The sequence below is a fragment of the Melanerpes formicivorus genome, unplaced genomic scaffold (assembly GCF_026170545.1).
Source record: "Melanerpes formicivorus ecotype bairdi unplaced genomic scaffold, bMelFor1.0.p_v2 SCAF_29, whole genome shotgun sequence".
Classification (NCBI taxonomy): domain Eukaryota; kingdom Metazoa; phylum Chordata; class Aves; order Piciformes; family Picidae; genus Melanerpes; species Melanerpes formicivorus.
In genome coordinates this window covers 10,262,651-10,282,907 of record NW_027142381.1, presented here as the reverse complement: position 1 = coordinate 10,282,907, position 20,257 = coordinate 10,262,651, and the positions used below count along the sequence as shown (strand labels likewise).

At 41.4% G+C, this 20,257-nt stretch overlaps 1 protein-coding gene across 3 annotated transcripts; it reads right to left on the bottom strand.

Annotated features, from left to right (window-relative positions):
• Positions 1 to 1,427: 1,427 nt before the first annotated feature.
• Positions 1,428 to 18,613, bottom strand: LOC137449447 (carbonic anhydrase 4-like). 3 transcript variants are annotated; one of them, XM_068154996.1, is made up of 8 exons: positions 18,068 to 18,613; positions 8,795 to 8,848; positions 8,141 to 8,311; positions 5,347 to 5,504; positions 5,085 to 5,177; positions 4,688 to 4,751; positions 4,052 to 4,215; positions 1,428 to 3,074 (listed from the first exon to the last, which is right to left on the bottom strand). In XM_068154996.1, the coding sequence occupies exons 1-8, from the start codon at positions 18,123 to 18,125 to the stop codon at positions 2,883 to 2,885; spliced, it is 954 nt and encodes a 317-aa protein (XP_068011097.1). In that variant the 5' UTR covers positions 18,126 to 18,613; the 3' UTR covers positions 1,428 to 2,882. The 3 variants fall into 3 exon arrangements, with proteins under 3 accessions (XP_068011097.1, XP_068011098.1, XP_068011099.1); XM_068154997.1 differs by lacking the exon at positions 8,795 to 8,848; XM_068154998.1 differs by lacking the exons at positions 8,141 to 8,311; positions 8,795 to 8,848; positions 18,068 to 18,613 and adding an exon at positions 6,092 to 8,083.
• Positions 18,614 to 20,257: the final 1,644 nt, after the last annotated feature.

Here is a 20,257-nt window from a genome sequence, read left to right as displayed (position 1 = left end):
TGACAACTTGGCTGTGAATTCTTCAGAAGTGACTGTTGTTTCCCAGTGTCTTCACATTATAAGAAGTTTTATGTCAAATGTAGAGTAGACACAATTCTTGGAAATCAGTGCCTGAGGCTACCTCTAGAACAGCAAATTGCTTTCCCATAACCATACTCACAAAACAAATGGCCCACCTCAAGCCTTCCTGTCTTTTACTGCTTTTTCAATAGAATAGCTTTTGCTGTAGATTTATATTTATTCACCACATAAATACTAGCCCTGTAATTGTCACGTCTTGCACCAGAACAGAATGTGTCTGCCTGGCTGTAAAGATGTGCCTCTGACCAAGAACAAATTGAACTAGATCACTGACGCAGAGGCAGATTGTAGCATTTCCATTTCCTCACTGGTGTAACTCACTCACTCAGTAAAAATGGTCATATTTGGCTATTCAGATTTTATTAATGCTGAGGCTTGTGTAGAAGGATATTTACAGAGGACTACCCATCTTTTCTGCATTTCCCTCCCCCTTAGTTTTAGCATATTTCACAGTAAAGAGGACCCTCCTGCATTGTAAGGAACTGCTGCAAATGCTCCTCTCTGTCTACATTGTAAGCTGAGGCATAGCCTAGTGAAAAACCGCCTCTGCCATTAATTACTAGCTCTGAAGGACAGATGATCCATATCCTCCATAGTTTCTTCCAGTCATCCTTAGGATAATAGTCAGATGACTCATGTGAAGTAAAATCTCCGGAAGCTGACAGGTAGCAGGTATCTCAATGTTGCCACCAAAAGCAAACCCAGCCCTAAATGCTAAGAAAGCAGGGGGAAAAGTCACATTCCTTTTCTGAATGAGTGATGTGTGGATTCCCCTTCAGCAAGGACAAAAGAAATAAAAACTCAAGGCAATGAAAGCATAGGTCTCTGTTCAATTTTAATCTTTCATTTATGTTCGCTTCTCAAAAGTTTTTCAGTTAGCTAAAAATACACTTAAGAATCTCAATCATTTCTCTAAACTTAAGGTCTATTTGCTTTCCCATGTGGTGTTTTCTGGTATTGATTGTTAAATATTAAAACAACTTTACGCCCTGTTTTTTCTCCTTTGGTGAGTTGTAGTTAATCTCAGGGCCATGATTTCCCCAGAAGCGGCCATGCAGCTGTAGCATGAACTTATCTCTGCAGACATTGCCCTACGGGGGAAAAAACCTACAAATCTACTTGTATGAGATCCCATTTCAGTGTGGCTGAAGAGGCTGCAACATGTGATATGGCATTAGCCAAAGGAGGCTGTTGTGTATGTCTTCAGAGAGAGAACTAGAATAATACAAGGAAATGCCATTTCCAAAAATTCTGAGTAGTGGAGTAAGATCTGAGGAAATCTGTTCAAACCACAACCTCCTTGGAAAAGCTATGAGTCTTAACCACATGTGAATACCACAGAGATATTATTTATAAAAAAGGAAGGGGGGGAGGGATGGGACACAGGATGACGACACATGGAATATTCACACTGAAATGTTCAAACTGACATTTCAAACTCCTAAAATGTGGTAAGTCTTGAGCTGTCCCATTTTATGAAGCAGATGAAAAATGTAAAGGAACACCGAAGTGTCATTCTTCAAATGCAGCCTTCCAAAGACACGGAACTTCCACAGACATGTAAGTGGTACATGGGGTCAAGCTTCTCTTGCTCTTTCTAGCACATCAGATTGATGAGCAACCCAGAGTAGGACTCTATACTGGGATGCATAAATAGGCTTAACAGAAAAACCCCAAATCCAGAATCAGTACATTAGAGGAAAGGAATCCAGCATCCTTATCTAAGAATTAATTTTAACTATTCTGAAGGAAGAAGAGGAAGAAATTGTATTAGTACTGCGGGAACCTGAAAAGGGAATAATAATGGAATGTGTAGGTGGCCCTCATGTCTGTGAGGCCCTGGAAGTTATAGGAGGTGTTGTACCTCCAAACCATGTGAGAAAAGGACGGCAATAAAAATAACAAAGTATTGCCTCTTAGAAATGGATGGGAAAGCAAATGGGGAGAAAGGCACCTGTTAAAATAAACATAAATAAATGGGCTTGAGGAGACAGGCCATGGGAAAGTGGAACTGTAACATTCACCTATGTCTCAATAAATAGCCACCAGCTCCACAGGTCTGGGCCACTTCGCTCAACCTGCAGCAGTGGTCACATCCTCACAACTGTCTGTTTATTGTATTTCTGCTCTCCACGTTGAGACCAGCAGGTCTGGGATCAATATATCACTTGATGCGCTCAGGAAAACCCACAAGCACAAGTGAAATTTGTCACATATCCTTCTCTAAATAGGACAGCCCAGAGTTTACTCATTCTGTGTGAGCATTTTTTATCTTGTTTTCTGTTGTACCCTTGTGTGGGACAAGGCAGGGATGATAAGAATTGCTCCACGTTACCATTTTCCTAGTTTGCAGTGTTCAATGTAAACACACTCCAAACAAAACCCTGCACAGGCACTTAGGAACAGATTCCACTTGAAGGTTCTTTGTAGAGCTTGTGAAGTGTCCCTCCAGTGCTGTGTTAAAGCTACAGGCTTGCAGATAATCCATCCCAATGTTTTCTGTAACTGGTGTGGGGGTTTTTAAATTTGAATCTTCATAGCTTTATCTTACAGTTCCTTCAAATTCTGTGATTTAGTGCAATGCAGTTCATTTTATGTAAGAGCAGCAACAGAATTCTTTAGTTAGTATGTGGAGGAGGACAAGGTTAATTCAGTGTTCAAATACAATTCATGAGTTAGAATACTTGATATAAAAAAAAAAACCCAAAAAAACAGCAGCAGCAATAAAATTAGAACAAAACCAAACCAACCAAGCAAAAAGACTCCAAAAAGCTCAGAACCTTGAATGAGGCAAGAAGAGTTCACTGGAAAAGAGAAAACAGGATGCACACAAGCATCAGGACCAACGTTACAACCTTAGTAGGAGGCAGGAGGGTGCTGCTGGCACTGGACCAGTACACCTTGCGCTCGTTCAGAAACTGAACAGGTCGGAAATTTTCAGCCATGAGAGTTGAGTTCTTCCCATCAAAGTGGACTGTTGAAAACTGAGAAATCTGCAGACACAGATGAAAATCACATCGTTAAAATCCCACAAAACTCTAGAAATTATTATATTATCAATATGCAGTGCCTTACTCTGGTTTTGAGCTGTACGGATGCATTAAATCTTGCAGGAAACAACGTGATGGGAGGCTGCTGCCAGAAGTCACCGACAGATTACTTCTCTGAGCCTTGGAAAACATGAGGACTTCCTTTCTCTGTGAGCCAAATGCTTTGTCCTGTTCATGGATCTCATTACACCAGTCCTTGTAACACACACATACCTGCCCTTATCCATCATGTTGCAGAGACACAAAGTGAGAGGATGAGAATTTCTGGGTTTGCTTCATGTTTCTAACACTGGCCTAGAGAAAGCAGACACACAATCTTGTGTACTGTGCTCTGCTGACTTGAGTGTGGCTGAGCATTCTCCTGGGACTGAAGTGATTGCATGGGTACATTGCAGGAAAAGGGACTCAGATGCTGGCTCTCAGCCAGGATGTGCTAGCTAGTGGTATCACTGACAGTCCATTCCAGGACATTTGAGGTTTGTAATTGTGTGCTCTGTCAGCTGAACAATCAAGACTCAGTTTCTCATTCGTCTCTGCAGGACAAAAATGTGTTGCTTAAAGCTGATGCTGACAGACTCATAGCTTGCATTTTGAAGTATTCCGTTTTGGTGTCTTGACACTTATGACATTAGGAGAAAATCAGTGAAATCTGGCAGTGAGCAGATGACAGCAGTGGAAGTACTGCTGACGAAAAGCTGAGCTACGTGTTTACCTGTGGGGATTTTTGGCTTTCTTTTTGTATTGTCATTTCCCCTTCCTTCTCCTTTCCTGCCATTTTTTGAGACATGATTTAACAGGGTCAAAGCCCTGGCACACAGGACTGTTTAGGCTAATGCCAAGTGTCACAGGAACACAGCATCTAAAAAGTCTGTATTAAATAACCGTAAGCAGCCCTTCTAGGTTATCCCTCTGTGACTCACCTGAGCAATACTGAGTTCAACTGGCTTCTCAAACACTGTCCAAGTGACACCCTCATGGCAGTCAGGAGTGGTGAGGGAGCCCTCATACCGATAGTACTTTCCAAGCTCTTCCTCAGGTGGGAGAAGAGAGCCCAGGGGCAAAGGCTCCATCTGTGCTGTTTCCCCTAGACAAACCACATGCAAAAACTGCTTGTAACAAGTGTGGCCGCAGGCATTGCCCACATTTGTCTCCAAAGGTGTCTGCTGCTCGTGGCTTTGTGAAGCCCCAGCCATGCACACGTCCCACACCGCTCAGGGCAGCCACACTGCGCTGCTTGTGAAATCCCTGACTGCCAGCCTTAGATCCTACAGACCACAAGATACACACACCTCTTGTGTTAACACTCTTTGTGATTTTCCTTCTCACTATGCTTCCTCCTGCAAATGCAGGGATAGTCATTCAGGTTCTGCAGGGTTTCATTACTGCAAATACAGAGAACTAAACTTTGTCCCACCTATGACACCAAGTGCTTGACAAAACCTTCATCTTTTGTCTTCCTCTACTGTAATTAGAGCAAGATTGGACTGTGAACTACCTGCTACTGTATATACTCAAAATAAATATATGATGTGTTTTGACCAACACAAATTTCATACCTTTGTATTTGATTTTCTCCAATTCCTTTATGAGAGTGGAGTAGTTTTTGTTTTCTTCCTCAATCTGAAATGGAATTTTTTTTTTTATTCCAAATCACTTATTTCTCAACAACTGCTTGCTTTAAATTAAATGTAAATTAAATGGAAAAGAACCACAAAGGTAAGAGAGAATAGCAAGGAATTCTCCTTGCTATTTTTACCAATTAGCAACTTAGTTCCTTTATCGATTTCTATGAATATTCTCCTGTGTTCATAGAAATTAGTCAAGGAACTAAGTGTTGGCACTGAGAAGCTTCAGAAAATAGGAAGTCTTAGGCTTTGAGGTGCTGTAATGAATGTTATAATTGCCAAATTGCTGGTAGATTTGAGATGGGCAATCAAAAGTTTGACTACCTACCTTTATAAAGAATGCTAACACAGCCACACCATCTGCATGTTTCTTTGCTTCTGTTACATCTGAAACATCTTCTCTTATGTGGACGATATGAAGCTGTAAACACAATAGCCAAGGCAAATTATTGTTCAACTTCCTCTACAGTTCCTCAGTTCATCATTCCACTGTCGGGGGTCTCATAGGAGAACTAGCCAATCATCACTACAGTGTATCAAAAGGTAGAGTTCTCAAGGAAAAGCCATAATCCATAAACAGTCTCACCTACCTCCATGGCTTGTTTTTCTCCATCTATGCTGTGCTCTGACCCAGGAAGGTATTGTGGTACACCTTCTATTCCCCAGTGCAAATGAAACTCTACTGCCTTGTATTTCCTTGTCAGACCTCCTCCTCCAATTTTAGGGAATGTGCTTAATGCTACTTTAACTGGGGAAAACAAATAAGTTGTTTTAAAGAAATGCGATTATACATAATAGCATGTGAGAGCAGAGAGATGCATGTCCTTGAGATTCAAATGGATCCTGAAATTCTGGCTCGGCTTTTCATACTGAATGTTGCAAAAGTCCAACCCTGCAGGATCTGAACTCTTACAAAATGTTAGCTGAGATACATCTCAGATAAAGGGAGCAATATCACAGCCCCCTTCCCATAATATGCAACAGCATTTAGGTAACCCTCCATGGCACAGCTCCTGGAGCTTCTGCTCCCACATCTGCCTAGGATTTGCTCAATGAACTTGGATGAATTCTGCAGAGCCTCACTCGATGAAGAGCTGAGCTACCCATTACTTCAGCTGAATGACTACAATAAATTGGGTGGCATTTTTTCCATCTTGTCGTGGTTTGGGAGGCTGATTCTCCCACCACGGCCAAAAATAATGACTCAGACAAACAGATTGCAAAAAATGGTGATAAGTTTAAATGGAAAAAACAAACAAAAAAAAAAAAACAGTAATGAAAGTTTTACAGAGAACCACAAGCACCATGGCAAAAGAGAGAAATCCCAGAACATACCCAAGAATGTCCCATCCCCACATGGGGGTACACCCAAACCCCCCAGGGCTCTTTCCTCCCCTGCAACCCAGCCGTGGGCCGTTTTACCTAGGCGGCAGCAGGGGGCAAAAGAAGAGGTGAAGTCCCCGCGCTGATGTATTATAGGGGAGCAGGGCATTATGGGAAATGGAATACCTGGTTCCCCGTGACCACTCCCCCCTGGGCTGGGCCCACCCCTGGGGACCTCCCAAGTGTGGTCTGTGTAGTGGCATCCGGGCCAGCACCCAGGCTAAACCGCCACGTGTCTGTAAACTGGAGGAAAAGGACAGTGACATACTTTGGACTGTTCTGAGGAAAGGGCTTTTTATGGCAGCCATTGATATAACCTTTGGAATGTCATCAGTTAATTGCATTTTGTACCCAACAGGGTAATTGACTCTTGTTCCTTGATTAAGCTTGACCACAGTTTATTTGGGTTTTGAGCATTTTTATCTCCTATTATCTCCACTGTAAGAATTGTTTCAGACAGGGCTTAAAGGTGATCTGTTTTAATTTAGTGATGCAACTTAAGCCTAAGCACCTAGGTCTTTTTATCCATTTAATGTGATGCTTGATCTGTTGTTAACAGCAAAACAGACTTTTCTTAGGAGACATTTTTTCTGGCTATAAATCACTGCCACTTCCTGTGCTGGAGACATTTAGGGTGTATTTTCAATGTTTACTTGTTAAGATTTCTGCATTGAGCACCACACTTTTCTTTCCATAGGAAGAATTGTTTTCAACTGAATTGAAGCCCGAGAGATTTCACTTCTGTTCTGAATTCCAAATGAACTGGAAGCCTGTGTGAGTCATTTAGTTACTTTGCTTCTTTTTTTTTTTTTTTTTTAATCTGTAAGTGGAAGAGTAACATATCTTTGTTATCTTTGTTTTGCTTGTAGGACCTTTGGGACACTGGCCTTTGTTTTCTGCACATCACTGAACACAATGATAGTCTAATCTCACGTAAAGCTTTCTGATTGCAGCTGTAATTTAAGCAGCAACAGTTCCAGTGTTGCACTCACTATAACACAGGAATTGGTTGCTCTCAGAAGAAAGATATTTTAAAGATTGAAAACCTAATCCTTTTGCATGGCTGGGAAAGATATAAGTTCTGACCAGTCCTGATGAATATTAATTTTTGTGTGAAAGATATTTCTAGTGACTGTAATATGGAGATTATACAATATCAGTCTGTAATGGGAAAGTCATTAGCGTGTACCAACGAGAAGTCAGAACATGGCTTTACCTTATGATCTTCCAAAATACTGATGTTTTAAACTAGGATCTGAGGCTCTAAAATTCCACCCAGCTGTCCACCTTCCCACCTCTCCTTTTTAAATTAGGAAAATACTTGCCATTTGCAGCTTTCCAATTTAAGGGTTTGACAGTTTAAAACAAACCACCTGACATTTTAAGAATACCTATAGATATGGGGAAAGACCCAAACAAACTGCCCCAAACACCCCCACAAAATAAACAAACAAAAAGGAAAACCAAACCAAACAGAATTGATTTTTTTAGCACAATATTGTTGAGGCATTGTCATTAGTATTGCTTTTAGTGGAGGAAGTGAAATCACTAAATTCTTCTCCACTCTTTACTGAATCATTAAGTAGCTGACCAAGAAGCTCACATTAGATTGCTTCCAGGTGTGGAGAAAATGAGATGGAATCTGAGATTTCAGCTCATTGTTTAAAGAACTAGTAACACTCATGCACACTGAGATGATTGGTTAGGGGTTCCCTAGACATTTCAAACTGCTTCTACACATGCACAGAACCAGTTTCCACTGAGATGCTCAATAACTGTGTCCAGAATCCAAAGCCTTGGTGATTTCCATGAGGTTCAGAAGGGCTTCTGAAAGCTTCACCTTTGAACTATAGGGGTGCTATCTTATTTTCGCTTCCTTGTTTTTAAGCAGTAATAGTGATAGCTAACACTTTGCCTAGGACCTGGAAGAAGTAAATGGAAGGTTCCAAGTGAAGGCCCAAGTAAATCTCTTAATAATAGGAAGCATTTGACAGTACTTGCCTGTGTGTCCATTATTTTCTATGTTCCATTTTGAAGACCCCTTCACATCATATCCTTCAAAATTCAGTGGCTTAAGGTTCTTGTCATAAATGACATTTTTGGTGACAATGTTGATAGGTGACTGTTTGTTTCCTTTGCAGGTAGGATATACTTGATACCATTGTCGAGGCTCTATGTAAGGATGAAGAAAATCAGTTTTTCCTATGGACTTCAAATCCTTGATAAAGCAAAGCCATCCAAAATCAATATGTTCTTCCTTGGGAAACTGTAAGTATCTTTGAAGAAAATATCTTTGGATATCATAATTTAATACAGAAACTTTCTTAGCATCTAAATTTTTTTGTAGTTTACAAATGATTAATGTGTCAAGAATGTTCTCTTAAGCTTAACAGGAAGGTATGCACATGTAAATGGCTGCACAATAGAAATTGAGCTAGCACCGAGGTTGACTAATGTGATGCTGAGGGACATGGTTTAGTGGTGACCTGACAGTGCTGAGTTAATGGTTGGACTTGATGATCTTAAAGATCTCTCAATCCAAAATAGTTCTGTGATTTTATAACTTCTATGATTGTGTTTCTACAAAGACATCCTTTGCCAAGCAGAAGAATCTGAACACTAATATGACAGGAAAAATAAATTATGTAGCAGTACCTTCACAGTTTGGCTGTTGATACTTCTGTGACTGATAGCACCAGTCGCCTCCAACTGAAAAACAAACAACCAAAAAGACAAACAAAAAACCCAAACCAACAAAACCTCCCAAAGAATTCAGATATTCAAAAATAGGTTAATGAAAAGCTGTACAAATTAGCTCCTGAGATAGCAGATAGGAAATGGAGCTGCAGCCTGCGATCCTCAAAGTGCTGACTAGCTACACTCTTTTGATGATTTGATATTTTTGTGCATCCAATATTGTTAGAGCAAGAAGTTTCATTTCTTAAGTGTACAGGAGATATTGGCCAGCTCTTCAGCAGTAAGAGTGACTTCTCATCTCCACTGGGAAACACCAGAACCAGAAGTTCTAAGCACAGAATGTCACCAAATACGATTCATATGTGTTAGTGTCTGTATGGATGTGTGACCGCAGACACATTTTTGTCAACTTATCTAGCCCAGGGGTCAGTATTTGCTGTAACAGCTGCTGCACCGGCACCCTGTGATGGGGGGTAGTCTTTCTTTGCAACTTATGTGTCATGAGAAAAATTAATGCCCTGCAGGTATAACCTGGACACAAATGTTTAAGGGTGGTAGCATTTATGCATCATGAGAGGACAGTTACCTGCAAGAATTTGGTCTCAAATCTCTTTGGGATGGCAGTTAAACCAGAAAGGAAAGTTGTCAGGTGAAAAATCAAAGTCCATTGAGGTATTCTGATCTGTTTGCTGTAAATTCCTGGAACAAGGTCTACTGTTCGGGATTTGTATAGTGTCTTGCACAATGGGAGCGTTATCATGACTTAGCATTACCATAATGCAAATCAAATTTTACAGTAAATGTGATTCACAATTAGGACTAAGTGCAGCAAGTTCATTGTTCGTTCTGTGCAAGGTTGTGGAGCTTTTAGACCACAACCATAGTACCATGAAAAATCAAGGACAACCACAGGAAACACTAAGGCAAGGTAAATATCACCATGTAATATTGGAAGTGGGTTACGGAGCCTTTCCTTGCCTGAGTCCAACCCTTCCCAAACAAAGCAACCACTGCCTTTTTACCAGCTGATATTTGGCAGGTTCTCTTGAAGAAGCTGGTGGGTTTCAATCACATCTTAGCAGATTGGCACAAGAGCATACTAAAAATCTTTCAGTCTGCACATCAAGATTATGGGCAGAATAAGTTTAAAAACTCAAAAAGTTAAATAAAATTAAATTTAAAGATCCATCCCTCAGGTGGCTCCTGCGGCCCTGACTCAAGCACTCAAGACCATTCTTCCCTTCTATTGCATTCAACATATGTCAAATACTCAGCTTGTAATTTTGTAAGCTTTCTGCAGAATTCATAATGTCTACAAACTAACAAAGAATTAGTGTTTTTCTATCAAGTACTTATCACAGTTGTAGTTTAGAAAGTTGGAGGTATCAGTGAGGCAGAGCAGGATATGTACTCAGCGATTCTTAAGTAAAAGGCCCTTAAAGCTGTTAAACCTCAATCAGTGAGGTAATTAAACACTGCAGAATGCCTGAGCAAAGAATGAATTAGTGGTTATCATGATTTAGATTTGATTTATGTTTCTTGGTTGGCAGTAATGTAGCATTAGAGAAAAGGATCTTGTGTGTAGATACTGCTGAGGAGGAACTGGACTGCCATGATCTGTGTCACTCACACAGAAAATTTGCATTTGGATTTTAGTTGAGTTAGGTGTGATGCCTCCCTACCTCACAGGTACCTTGCATTTGCAATTGTCTTTTTCCCCCCCTGGTTTATGGCTTAGTTTCTGAAGCAAGAAGGAAAGATACTTGTCACATCCAGTCAGTTGTCTGTGGTTATACCCTAAGGTATGTTGTCTAATCTAGTTTTAACTGTCTGAGCGGCTCCTGCCACTTCCCTTAGGAGACTTCTCCACGGTCTATTAGCCTTCACTGTCAGGAAATGCTTCCTGTTTCATAGCTTACTTTTTCCACTTGCTTATCTGCATCCCATCACTCCTAGGAATATCACTGAACCACCCTAAACAATTCTTTTCCCTCCCTAGTGTTTACATTTAAATAGTTGCTTCATAATCTGTAATTCCTGTTCTTGCTTCATCCATCCTTTGTACCATATCTTGACAACATGTCCTTCACCTTCCCACCGTTTTCTCTCTCTTTCTCTGAAGCGTCTTTTTTGGAGGGTGACAGATCCTCTCCTTTAGTCCTCCCACCTCACTGCTCCTCCCATCAAACCTCAGCTTCTCCATTCTCTTTTTTGTTGTTCATTACCCAGGAAAATGCATTAGAAAGTTGGGAGTGGGGGGTGAGGGGGTGTCTGTGTTTTTGCGGAATCACAGAATTATTGAGGCTGAAATAGACCTCTGAGCTCATCAAGTCCTGGAAGGTTTCACAGCTTTCTTCCATACCTGGCTTGGGAATGAGTTAAGCCATGAGCATTTGTCTACACTGAGCTCAGGACAGTCTTAGCTATTAGCCAGGATTTTCAAAAGCTCCTCTCTAATTGGCATTAAATAGAGACCTTTGCATTGCTGTCACCAGTGGAAGTCATCTAATCCACATACACCTGGACTTAGAATTTCTACATTATCAAATATATCTCCCTCTTACATTGTACTCAGGATTCTTGATCAAAGTGGTAATGCATCATACCATAAGTATCACCTTGACCTTACTGGGGTTTAATTTAAAGTAGTACTGCACTGGGCTGGACGCCTCCTCTTCCTTCACAAAGTTCAAGACAGTTAAATTTAGGGAGTCTCTCTTGGCAAGTAAGCAGTACTACTTATCTCTGCTTCTTCCTTGTCAAATTTACAACTGGTTTCCTGACCAAAGCTGTTCCTTGGCACCAGAATAGCTGGAAAACAATACAATTATGTATTGTTTTCATTTTATTCTAAGTGTTTTCAATTGTTTTTGCCATCAAGCCCAGCTTGGAAACTTGAGGCAAAAAATTCCTTTAGTTGAGAACTCCCTCTTCCATCCACTTTTGCTGGATGGAGGACAGTGTTTCTGGCTGCAAGTCAGTGTCTCAGCAGTTTGCCTGTGTGCTATTGTGTGATCTAGGAAAAGACCCTTAAACTCTTTGGACCATGGTATATTGCCTGAGTTCCATCAAAGTTCCTAAATCTACTTTGTCCTACTTGATCCCTGCTTATTGCCCTACTTAGACCTGCTGAGCTGCTGCTGGAAGCCCACATCTCCTCTGACTCAGAGCTGTGAGCATTTGGTATTCAGGCTGTTGAAAAATGCCCTTTTCTTTAGTTTTCTATCTTGACAGTCAGCTATTTTTATTAACTATATTTAATCTCTTGAAATGTGAATGACCTCTTAACCTGAAGTACTGAGACAGCAAGAATATCCTCTATTGCTTTTTAGCTGAAATCCCTTCTCTCCCTTTCCCTCACTGGCTCCTTTGTTTGTCCCTTTAGCTCTTGTGTCACCTTCTTTCAGCCATGTTCTGGCTGACAGTTGGCTGTTTTCTGGGGCACACAGCTGATGGTGTTTCCACTACACTGCTGCCAGGCAGAGAGCCCAGGCCACCCTGAATGTCACAGTTCTCGTTGCTGCTCTACTATCCCGAATCATCCCTAAAATCCATTACAACTTTTCTTGCAGTATTCTAGATGTGCCTTATAAACACTTGCAAATTACTTCCTCTGTGTCAGAGGGTGAGGAAAAGTGGTTTTAGCTTGAACTGTGATACTGTTGTAGCCTGTCATAGATATGTGTCCTCATAACTGTGCTCTATCAAAGAAGGAAGCTGGCCTTCAACAAAAAGCAAGTATCCAGGGCTAAGGTGATTTGCTTCTGGGGGAAATTTTGCTTTCCTTTGTTTACAACAGAGGCAGTGTCAAATGAAATTCAGAAATCCTTTTTGTGAGTATACTTAAAATCTAGTTCAAACAAATTACTTTGTGGCTTTTCTGTCCTTTTATAGTTTTTAGTGCTGGGTTTACAATGACTGATCCTATGGCTAGAAATGTGACTAAAAATCTAATAATTGGCCATTAGATTTATTCTGCAACGTAACAAAACTTCTCCTGCAATGCCACAAACAGGTTGAAAAGCCTAATCATATGGAGACATACAGCTACCTGGAGAAGTGACCCTTGCAGCATGCCTTGAAGACCTAAAGGATTGTGTGGTTGTTTGGACAGGTAAGAGGAAGGTGTTCCACAGTGGTGCCTGTCTCTGAAAATGCTTTTCTGTTTCCAGTCTCTGAAAATGCCTTTCTGCTTCCAGTCTTCAAAATCCAAATATAAGAGCTAGGAGAAACCATGCCTCCAGTTTTCTCAAGTATCACAAGTGCACAATTTGTAGCTTATAGGGGATATTCCAATTCTTACACTTGATATCTCCATAAAAGGAAGAAGAGTGATGCTTAGGAGACATCACCTGTGTATGGCTCCTACGTAAGGCCTCTACCTTGCTCCTTTCCTTCCCTCTGAGCTGAAGTTAGAAGCAGCAGGGAAGCACCCTGGTTTGGGTGCCGGAGGAGGGTAAGGTGATGCAGCACATTGCAGTTCTGAATGAGGTCAGCTAAAGAGTGAGTTAAAACAAGGTGATGACAGTGCAGTGTACTCATGCTTGTCAGGCTGAGCCTTAAGTGGAGCATTAATAATGTGATTGGGTCCACACTGTACGTGGAGATTTGCCCACTCATTGCATGTCACCATCAGCAGGCTGCAAACTAGTGAACAATGATTTTGTATCTTGGAGTTGTGATGCCCTTGGATACCTTAGCCCAGTGAAAAATCTCTCTATTCAAGAACCTCGATGTCTATCATGTAAATATATTCTGCTTGAGGCACCACACAAATCACAGCCTGAGTCACCTCACCTGTGTTCTGAGTCTTCCATAACTATGTGCTATGGGCAATCACCCTTTAGCAGCTCTGAAGGCATGCATGAGTACAAGAGACAGCTCTTGGATTCATGTGTGATGGAGACAGCAGAGGTGATGTTCTAACACTTTGATGTGCAGTACTTTAGGAGGAACTCAGGATCTGCAGGTGAGTGTAGGTTGAAGCAAGATCTGTCAGCACAGTACAAATTCTTGAACAACTTGACACACAACCGATGTGAGAATCAAGACATTCCTGGTCTGACCCAATTGTATCCATTTGCTCAACGCAGATATATCTAAGTGCCACAACTGCAGGCTACAGGAACATAGTTTCATAGTTTCATTCAGGGTTGGAATGGACCACACGGATCATCTAGTTCCAACCCCCCTGCCATGGGCAGGGACTCCCCACACTAGACCAGGCTGGACAGAGCCTCATCCAGCCTGCTCTTAAACACCTCCAGGGACGGGGCCTCGACCACCTCCCTGGACAACCCATTCCAGTGCTTCACCACTCTCATGGTGAAGAACCTCCTCCTCACATCTAGCCTGAATCTCCCCACCTCCAGCTTCATTCCATTCCCCCTAGTCCTGTCACTACCTGAGATCCTGAGAAGTCCTTACCCAGCCTTCCTGTAGGCCCCCTTCAGATACTGGAAGGCCACAATTAGGTCACCTCAGAGCCTTCTCTTCTCCAGACTGAACAGCCCCAACTCCTTCAGTCTGTCCTCATAGGAGAGGTGCTCCAGCCCTCTGATCATCCTTGTGGCCCTTCTCTGGACACGCTCCAGCACCTCCACATCCCTCTTGTAATAGGGGCTCCAGAACTGGACACAGTACTCCAGGTGGGGTCTCACCAGGGCTGAGTAGAGGGGGAGGATCACCTCCCTCGACCTGCTAGCCACACTTCTCCTGATGCAGCCCAGGATCCGATTGGCTTTGCGGGCTGCAAGTGCACATTGAGAGCTCATGTTGAGCTTTTTGTCCACCAGCACCCCCAAGTCTCTCTCCTCAGGGCTGCTTTCCAGCCAGTCACTGCCCAGCCTGTATTTGTGCCTGCGATTGCCTCGACCCAGATGCAGGACCCTGCACTTGCTCTTATTGAACTTCATGAGGTTGGCTCATGAACACATGAACTTAAAATAATTTCAAAGTGTAGTCCATATATGATTCTAACCCTATCTTGTAGCTGCCTTTCTGGAGTCATCCAGTAATAGAAAATGCTGTGTCTTTGCTTGCTGGGCTTGTTTCTCTAGTTTCCAGAAGAAACAGGCAGTTAGAGCTGACTGAAAGCTGCTTTCTGCTCCCACTGGTCTCACCTGCTGCCCTTCCACAAGGGCTTTTCTGGCTTTTGTTGAATTTTAGTGTCAAAGAGAGGGTAAGAATTAAATTGTTGCAATGCCTTTACATTTTGTGCCTTTATCATAAAGTATGGAAGGAACTAAGTGTACTCTGAGATTACAGGGTTTGCATCCTTAGATATCACAGTCAAGCAGCCTGTGTCCATTCTTCTCTCAGCTATAAACCCCTCCAGGTGGCAGCCAATATGAGAGCGGCTAAACTTCTGTTCATCACCACAGTCCCTCTTAAAGAGCTCATTTGATAAAATGTAACAGTAGGATTCACATTTAAAGCAAAGGCTTATTAGTAAAACAATTTCAGAGTCTCGAAGCTATTAAGTACTAAAATGCTGCTCCTGGTTTAGCAGAGATGACAAAGGTAGAGAATCCTCTGCTACCTGAGTGTAGCTGTATGGAGAAGGGAGGGCAGAGTGCAAGGCCAGGAGATATCTTCTGCTCTCACTGCACACTCAGCAACCTGGCTGACGTGAGCTAGTGTTCCTTCCAGCATACAGTGGGTCTGACAAGGACAACATATGCTGATACCTATGGATGATGGGAGGCAGACCCAGAGAAGCCTTTACATCTATTCTATTAGCTTCAATGATTTCAAGGAAAGAAAGAGAAGGAATTCCTAAGCAATGATCCTGATAAAGATCATGAATTGAGATCAAAAGTCTGTTTCCCAGTAGCAGTCAAAGTAACTACTTGGAGATAATGTCAGAGACAGTTTATCAGGTACATTGCAGCTATTATTTCCCTTACTTAAACAATTGAAAATACAACTTTTCACCTCAGAGTGTATCTAAATGCATCACCATTTTAGTTTTGCCAACCCTAAAACGGATTTGAAATACAACTAGTAATATATATGCAGTCTATACTATTAGACCTGGAAATGGAAGAAGTTACACCAGGTATACTTTGTATTTGAATGACCCTAAGGAAACATCAGACTGAGAATTACGGTGACAAAATCAGTGTCACCATGTTTACGTTAATCTCATGTTAAAAGTTTTATGCTAAGTTTAAAGTATGTAAGTAGAAATATAGAAAATTAGAGGAATCATGTTCTATCATGCATCAATCCTTTGGAGCAGTAGAGCATGAACTGTGAGAGAATGTCTTCTCATGGCTGAGTCATGGTCTGTGATGAAGAAAAAGGTTTAAACTTGCTGGGATTCATTCAATCCCTCCTAAAGAAAACTGGTGCCAGTGACCCTTGAAGCAACAAAGTTTCTGGATGGATGTGCATTAGTGCCCTCTGCAATTGTTGGTTTCCTGGTGCTGGTTGAACTCTGGGCAGGTGGCTGCACCAATGTGCCTCAGTTTCTCTTTTGTAGAGTGGAGATAATGAAGTTTGCTTCCTTATAAGGAGGACTATTAGTAAGAATTTTAAAACATAGCTGTCATGATATTAAGACAGGCCAAGGCTGAAAGCAATGGGAAAGATTAGCAATCAGTTCTATTGGCTCTGTGTGTGGTGAATGATGAGGCTGCCCAGATTAGAGAAACAGCCCTGATGAAGGTGTGTTAAATGAGCTGATAAACAGAGAGCATGCAAGGTAGCACTGAAAAGTGTAAGATAGAAATTCAATGCCTATTTTCCTTACAACAATACCTTCCAAATATAATTGTAAAAATAATTTTGGCTCATTCTCAAAAGTTGAAGTTACTATAAACATTTAGCTTTTAACATAGCATCATGTATCCTATGAAGCTTCTTCCTCAGGAAAAGGTTTGGAAAAGAACGTGGGGAATAGAGCAGTCTTTTTGTATGTTAAAGTCTATGTAGTTTGTCTCTGCACTCAGAGAAGAAAGTGGAAATAATCACTGGGGGAAAAAAAGTAACAAAAAGATATTGTACGCATTCCCTGTCTTACTGCCATCTGCTATAGCTCATAAGGGGTTTCCTAAATACTCTTTCAAGATGCTGTAATAAATCCCTTAATAATAGAGCAGTAAATTCAGCGAAGTATTAATGAGTCAGTAATCAATATCACACAAACCCTAACTGTATACTTTGGAAGAGCAAAAGTTCTTTGTGTTTACCTGTACCTGTGAGAAGCCTCTGGAGAGAAAAGCTGAAAATACAAAGGAAGAGGGAAGGTATCTGAACTTTCAGGGGAAAGGGAAGCTACTGAATTAATTAAGAACAGAGAAATAAAATGTGGGAAATCCCCTCCATTTCCCCAGTGCCCAGGCTGGGCTCCTTAAAGCACTTTGTGAGCATCTCAGGACCTCTGTTAGTCGAAGTCTGGCAACTGAATCTTGAGCAACTTTAAACCCATGTCCCTTTAAATGGGCTGTTGGTGCAGTGCTTCCCTTTGATACCCCTGATAAACCCTAATCCCTCCCCTCCCCCCCTTAATGCAGTCCAGTCTATTTTAGGTCAAACAACAGACCCTTCATTGCTATTAAGGATTGCAGTGTTTAATTTTGAGCCTGTGTGCTTATATTTAAATAGAGAAGGTGATTTAGTCAATGTTATAGGCTTGCTGATCTAATAGAGGCATAAAAATACTTTCTGCATTTTCTAAAACTAATTATAGATTGTTATTTAATCTACTCCTCATAGCTGCATAGTGTTCTACTGTACATAGTGCCCAGAGTGCAAAAATAGATGAAGCTGCTGGGATAGACGTATTGGGTTTTTTAGCTCTCAGAAGGCAACCATAAGAATTTCATCTTATAGCAAAACCAGCAAAGTAATGGGAGGAAAAAACTAAAACAAGGTATCTGAAATTTTAAGAAGTTTACAAATAAATTGTTTTGATTTTTTTAGACTGATATGTACAATTAACTATAGATATCAAGTCAAATCTCATTGATTTTTCTTGGAGGAGGAAGGCAACTAGAATCTCTAAAGGTGGAAACTCCCCTAAACAACCCCACCACTCATTCATTCATGAGAAAAGTCTATTTATACCTGATGTTTTACAACAAATTGTAAAAGGCAGAGAAAGAAGTAAAACATCTGTCAATTGTCACACAGAAAAATTAAAGTCTTTACTGTATGTACTAGAAACAAATCAGAAATGAAAATAACTTTGCTACATGGGGTTAGAAAGAGCAGACAAGGACTTACCTACTGCCTCTGTCTTGAGAATGTGCAGAGAGAACAGAACAAGGAACAGCAATTCCATTATCTATTTTAAATAGGCTCAATGTTGAAACCAGAATTGATTAGACTTCTTAGTGTGTGTGATCGTATTTCTGCTCTCAGTTTTATACTGGAGTAAGTAGTCCTGGACAGACCTGAAAGCCATAGCCGGGAAGGTGAACTCCTCCCCTTTGTAACTTCTCCAGCTTTACCCTGCTCCTGATTTGCTTAAATTTATTCATTTCTTCAAGACGAAGGACAAAAGGAATAAGGCTTCCATCACTGAGCAAGCAGCCTATCCTCAAGAACTGACACTTTGCAACCTATGCACCTTTAGCAGCCTAGTACTAAAACACTCCATTCTTATTTACTGGCAGCTTGTTTTGTTGTGTAGGGTTTTTTAGCCCTGACACCTCACATGACATTCAATTAATGTCTGTGTTAAGGTTCATGTTTTGTTTCAAAAAAACCCCAGTGAAACAAACAAAAACCTCATCTCTCTCACACACCACCCCACTCATCCCTGTCCCACATAGCCCTCCAAACAGGAGGAACTGAAGTAGATTTGTGAGCCTGGAAAATGGGACTGCAGTGTGCAGTACAGGAAATGTTTGTTAGGTGGCACACCAATACCTTCCCTGCATCTGCTTTTGCACTTAGTGACTTCACTGAAAGCATACCTTCTAGGTTGTTTCTTGTTGTTGTTCTCCTGATTGGGTTTTTTTTGTCCTTTGGGTTTTGGTTGGGGTTTTTGTGTGTGTATGTGGTTTTGTTTTGGTTTTAATTAAATAATACTTTTCTTTAATTTTTCTGTTTCTGGTACAGTAGTATAATTAAGGCAGATTTCTTTCTTTTTCTATCCCCTTTGCTTTCTTATCTGAATGCTTTACTTGTATGTATCTGATTCAGTGGCAATTCAGGCTTTATGCTCACCAAACAAAGGTGTGTACAGAGCAGTGGCACTACTTCTTTTTCCTCTATAGCCTCTACCAGTGAGATATTTAATCTCTGTATTTTGATATTTCTTCATTTGTCATTTTCACGTTTTCATTTGGAGTTGGATTTTGATACAGCTGAGGACTACAAAAGAATGAGAGCAGCTCCTCAAAAGTCATATTTTCCAAGCCCTCTGAAGTGAGCAGGGACACCTCCAACTAGAGCAGGCTGCACAGGGCCACATCAAGTCTGATTGTGAATGCCTACAGGTTCTATCACATCCATGGGCAGCCTGTTCCAGTGTCTTCACCACTCTCATTGTGAAGAACTTCCTCCTGATGTCCACCCTAAACCTACCCTGCTCCAGTTAATGTATGCTGCTCTGGGTGCAAAAAAGGACAGGATGCTTGACCCAGTGCCCCTCCATGATGGGGTGGTTAGAGTAAAGTGGCATTTTTCTTGCTGTGCTATGCAAGCCTAATCCTCCAGCAAGGGCTGAATTAAAACAGGAGCCAAACAAGTGCTCCTTGCTTTTACCAAGAGCTGTGGCCTCCCAGGTGAAGAGCATGGCTGCTCTGTTCTTAGTAGTAGGGCCACACAGGATCAGGACCTTTTGTAACCACGGGAAATCTGACAGCTGACTTATGAGCAGGACTTTTATTCATAAAAAGGATGGATATAAATAACATTCCAACAATGAAGATTTGCTGGGTAGTGGTTTTCCCATCCTGGATTAGGTAGATTAAAGCATGAACAGAGGATGATTTGCCTAGCACATGGTGCTAAAATAAATAGTTACTGCAGTGATGAGAACAATGAGGGAATTTGTTGCATTTTTAAACTTCCTAGCCGGACAGTCTTGGCGGAGTTGTCTAAGCAAGGTGCATGCTGAGCACGTAGGGAGACATGAGGGTGTGAACGTGATGGTGTCAGGTAGTGTCAGCCTTCAAGGCCAGCTGCAAGACACTTTACTCTTGGGCTTTTCTCCTCTTCTAGGAATGGTCTTTTCAGTGGGGGAGTTGAACCAAAGCTCTTTGAATGTTTTTTTTCTGTTCTATTCTGTTTCTGATTAGTTGTCTGAAAGCTGAAAACCTGCTAAAGCCCCTCTGGATAGGACTAAGGAATCTGAGGGTTAGAAATGTTGGTCTTGAAATCCAGGATTCTTTAGGGTTTTTCCCCCCTCCCGCTTCTTCCCTCTCCTCCCCCTCCTCCCTCTCCTCCCCCTCCTCCCTCTCCTCC

What these genes read in the sequence shown, in the direction of transcription:
- LOC137449447 (XM_068154996.1), bottom strand. Translation starts at nt 18,125, where the DNA reads ATGGAATTGCTGTTCCTTGTTCTGTTCTCTCTGCACATTCTCAAGACA. An exon ending in AGAAAATAATGGACACACAG is followed by an intron (nt 5,505 to 8,140) that starts GCAAGTACTGTC and finishes TGTTTTCCCCAG; the next exon opens with TTAAAGTAGCATTAAGCACA. An exon ending in GGAGAAAATCAAATACAAAG is followed by an intron (nt 4,216 to 4,687) that starts GTATGAAATTTG and finishes TGGTTTGTCTAG; the next exon opens with GGGAAACAGCACAGATGGAG.